Genomic DNA, 5983 nt, shown 5'->3' with positions numbered 1-5983 from the left:
TTGCTTGGTTTTAAAGTCTTTCCTTTCCCATAGATCTGACAAGTATACTATTCTGTGTTCACTTAACATGTTTATAGTTTCCCTCTTTATATTCAAGTCATTCACCCATTCTGAATTTATCTTGGTGTAGGGTGTGAGATGTTGATCTAGACCTAATCTCTCCCATATTGTTTTCCAAATTTCCCAGCAGTTTTCCTTCTATTTTATCAGTCTTTTGACTTTGCTTCTTGAGAGATCATTGGCTTCTACTTGCCCAATTCTTGTCTTTAGAGACTGGTTTTCTGCTATAATATTTTGATTTTCCTTTTTCGATTTGTTCTATCCTGTTTTCCAGCTGTTTGATTTTGGTCTTGAATTTGCTTATCATTTCTTTTGATTTGGGGGCATCTTTTTCAAATTGCCCAATTCTAGCTTTCAGAGACTGGTTTTCGGCTATAATCTTTTGGTTTTCCTTTTCAATCTGGTCTGTTTGGTTCTTCAGGGCTTCCAGCTGGTCATTTCTGGTCTTCAATTTGTTTATCATTTCATTTGATTTCTGAGCCTCACTTTCCAGTTGTGAAATTCTGCCTTTTTAAACAGTTTTTTTCTTGCCAGATCTCTTCCATCTTTCTCATAATCTCAGATTTGAACTCTTCAAGACCTTGTGACCAGTTTTCATTTTTGGGGGGAAGTATTGGATATGATTACTTGTTTGTTCTCTGCTGTTTGCTCTGTTGTCTGGATTTTTTCTGTGTATAAGTTGTTAAGTGTTAAAGATTTCTTCTTGATCTTTCTTTTCTGGGATTCCTGTGTCTGGCTTGCCATTTTTAGCCCAGCACCCTCTCAGCTTTATCCTCACTCCCAGGGTCTGTCTGCACTCTTTAGGCTCCTCAGGTCTCAGGTCTAGTTGTTCTCAGGGTCAAGCCTCCTGGTGGTCCCCTTGCTTGTTCTTCTGCCTGAAGCTCCTTTACGAGTCTCAGGGCACTGCTTCCACAGTCATGCACCCCTCTGCACTGTGTCCCCACCCAATCCTTTGACCCTTTATACAGCTGGGAATGGCTTTTGGTCTTACATGTTTGTGTCAGTTCTCTAGCTATCAGGAGTATTTGATGCAAAGATTTCCAATTTGACCCTGTCTTCTATTCTGTCTTCTTTGGTTTTGTTTATGCAAAAGCTCTTAACTTTTCTATAATGAAAATTGTCTTTTGTTTGGTTAAGAATTTTGTCTACCCATAATTGTTCGAGGCATCTACTTCTTTTGTAGTCTGATTTTTTAATAACACAATCTTTTATATTCATATCATTTATCCATTATGTAGTATAAAGGCTTTTTTTTTTTTTGCTTCTGGTTCTTGCTTATTTAGCCTGTACTACTGAATTATTTTGATGATTGCTGATTTATAAATTTGTTTATCTGCTAATGTTGTGCCACTTTCCTTACTTCTTTATTTTTTCACCTTTTTCTTTAAGATTCCAAATAAGCCATTTCTTTTAGTAACAGGGGGTGTAGTTCTCTTTCAAGTGACAATCTCACCAAGAGAAGTGAGATATATTCTCTTTAAATCTCCTCATCTCTTGGAATATCAACTCCCTATTGGCATTTTTTCTTTTTTCTTGTAAAGCATTTTGGCGATTTTCCTCAGCCAAAAAAAAGTGAAAGCACAATAAGAATTGAGCAACTCTAATCTTTTTCTGTAGTTGCTACATGACTTTTCATTATACAGAGGTCCACACTGTACATGGAGTTTTCCTGGCAAAGATACTGAAGTGGTTTCCAGATTTCCTTCTCTAGTAGATAAAAGCAAAGAGAGGTTCAGTGACTTTCTCCTGGTCACATAGCTAGTAAGTATCTGAGGCTAGATTTGAACTCGGGTCTTCCTGACTCCAGACCTAACACTGTATATCCACTAAGTCATCTAGTTGTCTCCTCTTCCTCAGTCACTTTTTAAAAAATGCTTTTTAAAATCTTTTGTTGCCCTTACCTTTCCTTGCCAGCCTCAGCTCATTCTAAGTGTTAGTTGTACTCTCAACTATATTCTTACTAAACTTTCCTATATTTCTTCTTGTTTCCTAGCCTAGCTTCCATGTTGTCTTTTTAAAATTTAAATTATTTGGTAAGTTCTGTTTTCATCCAAATTGTTTTCTTCAAACAACTCCCCTTTCCCCATCTCATTGGAATTGTTTCTCTTGTGGGAGGATGGGGAATACATGAATCTTTTGGAGGCTATCCTGGGGTAGGGAACACCCCTCCACATACATATTCAAGAAATCCTGGATAAAAAGAAATGTCTTTTCCCTTCTACCTTAAGTTGCCAATTTAAAACATTCTAATCAAAAAATTTTCCCCAATAAAGTAGTCAATTCTGAAAAATTAAAATTGTTTATCTAGGGGACAGGAACTTAGGTCTCATAGTTATTTTCCAGAGACACTATTTGCTCATATTCATATAGACTCATTTAGTGGTCAAGGAGGACTCTGAATTTGTAAGTTTGATGAGTACCAAACCCTAATTTTTTTTTTTAATGGAAAGGAACAAAAACCTGGTCAGTTTACTTGGAGATTTAATGGTGTTGATTTTAAGAAAAAGCTCTTTTGGACTACTGTAAAAATACAAAAGTCTCCAAAGGCAAGTGTAAAGAATTCATTGGCTTATATGGGGATCTCTGTTCTCTAGAACTCGTTTCATAGCAAATAGTAAGGATATTGACTTTGTGTTTGAGAAATTAGTGGAAATAATGGGAAATGCAGTACAAATTGTAGGCATTCAGTAATACATTAGCAATCACTATACTTAAGAGGGTGGAACAAACTGCAATTGTGAACATTTTTAAGACTCCTAATTTAAATTATAGTCCCACTATTTTTGAGCTTTTCTTAGGTCTGTTTTTAAAAATTGATTTGTTCTGTTAAAAGTGAATTTTTAATAGCTAAGAGTAGTCTGTTAAGAATTGGCATAATTCCATTTTTGTTCTGTAATCATCATTTTTTCCTCAGGTATGACCCCCTACATAATAAGGATTACAGCACCAGTTTCTAACAGCTGGTTCTTTCCTCCCTAGATTCTAGAAATGAGGACTTCCACAGCCAAAGGACACACAATCCTCTCCTTTATGTTGTCTTGCAAATGATATATGGTCCCCTTTGATTTAATGCAACTAGCTATACTAACAAGGACATGTTTCTTTTCTGTCTCTTATGTAATTAGTTATATATTCTCCTTAACAAGCATAATTCTTTTTCTTTGTATAACCAGGTATACTATAGCAAGCAGCCATTTTTTCTCTTTGTCTCAAGTAACATATTATATTACTAACCAAATTGTAAGATACACTTGTCCATCCATTTGCCGATAGATGAATAAACTAGTGTTTCTGTGGTGGTTCTTTGGTATTGACTAGTAAACAGATCAAAAGAAAATTGATACAGTAGTTCCAAATAAATGATTAATATGTCCCAAACTTATAAACATGTTAGTTATAAAGTGCATTTGTAAGACAGTTTTGGGGACGTTCAAAATGTGTTTTTCCTTAACCACAATATTATAAATGGCAATTTGGTATACAGGTTTTTGTGGAGTAGCCTATTTGCCCCATAATGTCAGTGAAGTATTGGATTTTTGCAATGAAAAACAATAGAAAACCCATCTACTGTAATACTAGTGGCCAAACCTCTAGAATTCCTTAAAGTTTAGAGTCTATGTTTCTGATCAAGATAGGAAAGTAATAAAATTAGAAAGTTGTGTTTAACCTTGAATTATATATATATATACACATACATACATACATATATTTTTAAAGTAGAAACATGCTTAGCTGCTGCAGGTATCTCAGTAGTGATTAGGTTAAGTTATAAGGAATTTAATGTTTACTCTATCTCCTTAGGAGCAGAATTTTTAGGTCAAAGGAAGGTTTTTTAAGTATCATTCTGTTACTTTAAAAAGCCAGAGCAGATAGCTCTCACCCTCTATCACTTTAAGAGGCCTATCATTAAAGAGAGAATGCTGTTAGTTCTGGGGTCCAGTCTCTTTGACTTCCTTGGGAGCAGGTTGCTGGATCATTCTCTCAGACAAGAAGATCTGTTAGTTATTTGAGACAATTACCTTTGAGAAGTTTGATGAACACATATGAAGCTGAGGAAGAATATGTTTCACTGAGAGCTTTTTTCCTGAAGGGAGGAAGAGCTGTCAGAGGGGGCCCCAGTGTTTCTGACTTGGAAGGAAGGCCTATGTCAAGAGTCTCTCTGCCAAGAGATTCTGACCATTATATCTAACAATTGGCTTCAGGCAACTATTGGTTTTTCATAGATTACTTTAAGAAATTCATTATAAATTTAAGGTTCGTTGTTTAGCATAGGTTAGTAAGGTAGAATATAATCTTAGTTTAGTGAGAATAGTTTAAGGAGACCTGCTTGTAGGCAAGAAGAAACTGCAAAGAAAGCAGTTAGTTTTGGGGAGTTTTATTTAGAGATTTTGGTATAAGGTTATTAGATTTCCTATCCTATTTCCTCTCCCTACCTCTTCTCATAGAACAAATAAATAAAGGTTGTGTCCAACTGCTTCAGGAAGTTTATCAATCGCCTGTAATATTATTACCAATAACAGCTATTACTGGGATACAACAGCTCATCAATAACTGTTTTAGGTTTCAATATAGCAGCTCTTATTTGGCTATAATAACTATGACCAGAGGACCATCATTTTGGGAGACTTAAGATGGCCAGAAACAGAATGGGCTAGTGTTGAGCTCTAGTGTATGGAAGATATGTATAGTGATATTGAAGGCAAGCCCATTACTGGTTCTTTTAAATAGAGCAGGATATAATCCATCTTCCCTTTCACTGTTTGATTGATTACATTTCCCTCATTTTGGAGGCCACTATTCTAAAGTTATTTCCATTGTTGATATTCTGTAATCTCTACTGGGTCAAGTGGTTTCCTGTTTTGGCCACCAGAGGCCACCATCAACTCAAGATAACTAGATTGATAGCAGATCTGGTCTAGGGAGAGATAACACAAGGTAACATACAGCAAGTCTACTTTTTATGCTGTCTTGTTATGTTGTTTGACTTATTCAAAATATTGATGATGAGCCTGCTCCAAAAAGATATCTCAACTAATCTATTAAGTAAAAGTACTACAAATAGATGCAAAGTACAACTGGCTTTATTTCAATCATGTATTTTCATTATGAAGAACATGTTGGTTAAATTAAGTAAAAACCAAATCTCTACTCCATTCATATTGGACTTGCAAAGTAAACATGATATCAGGTTTCCAAATAAGTTTATCATTAAAAACAGGAATGGAATCAAACACTGAAAGAAAAAATACTAATAAATTAAAATTAAAGCTTAGATCAAATTAATCCTGTTAAAGCTTTAAAAATGCCTCAGAACTTTTGGAACATTATGTATTCTCATTTTTATGGATGAAGAACCTGGGGCTCAAAAGAAAGTAGTATTCTTTTTATTTTAAAGAAGTTGTACTTTCAAGCTGATTTTCATTGGAAAAATAGATCATTATATGTCTCTCATATTTCAACTTTTTCTTTTTTTAGGAACTAAAGGAATGTTCAGGTCATGTATTTGTGGATTCTGTGCCCGAGTTCTGTTTACCAGAGGTAAAGTTTGAAATTATTTTCACTAGCAAATATTGTATGCCTCTTGTAACTTTCCAGGATGAGATTAAAATCTAGAGAAGAATTTTTATCATTTTCCTTTCCCAGACTGATGATCATGTATAATGACAAATTAGTATAATTATAAGTTAATATCATGGCATTTGTACAAGTCCCAGATTAGTCTTATTCTCCAACCTAACAATTGCAAGTAGTAAAATCACCATTTTTATATTAGCCTTGTTATTGATAACTAGTTCCTGGTGCCAGTGTTTTAAAAGAATCTTCTTTGTGTATATCAGTACTTCAGGGAGCTCTAAGATAGAGAGAGAGAGAGAGAGAGAGAGAGAGAGAGAGAGAGAGAGAGAGAGAGAGAGAGAGAGAGAGA

At 34.8% G+C, this 5983-nt stretch overlaps 1 protein-coding gene across 2 annotated transcripts in view; it reads left to right on the top strand.

The window, feature by feature from the left end:
* The window catches only part of INTS9 (integrator complex subunit 9), a 129492-nt gene that overhangs the window by 35299 nt on the left and 88210 nt on the right, over positions 1–5983 (top strand). The window contains exon 4 of one of the 2 annotated variants that reach the window (XM_044663465.1): positions 5536–5598. The exons of the other annotated variant lie outside the window; for it this stretch is intronic. Coding sequence (XP_044519400.1) covers positions 5536–5598 — 63 coding nt within the window. The remainder of the gene's footprint in view (positions 1–5535; positions 5599–5983) is intronic. 2 annotated transcript variants of the gene reach the window in all.

The sequence above is a fragment of the Gracilinanus agilis genome, chromosome 2 (genome assembly GCF_016433145.1).
Source record: "Gracilinanus agilis isolate LMUSP501 chromosome 2, AgileGrace, whole genome shotgun sequence".
Lineage (NCBI taxonomy): Eukaryota > Metazoa > Chordata > Mammalia > Didelphimorphia > Didelphidae > Gracilinanus > Gracilinanus agilis.
Note: the sequence above shows the minus strand (reverse complement) of the source record. Positions and strands in the feature narration are given on the sequence as shown.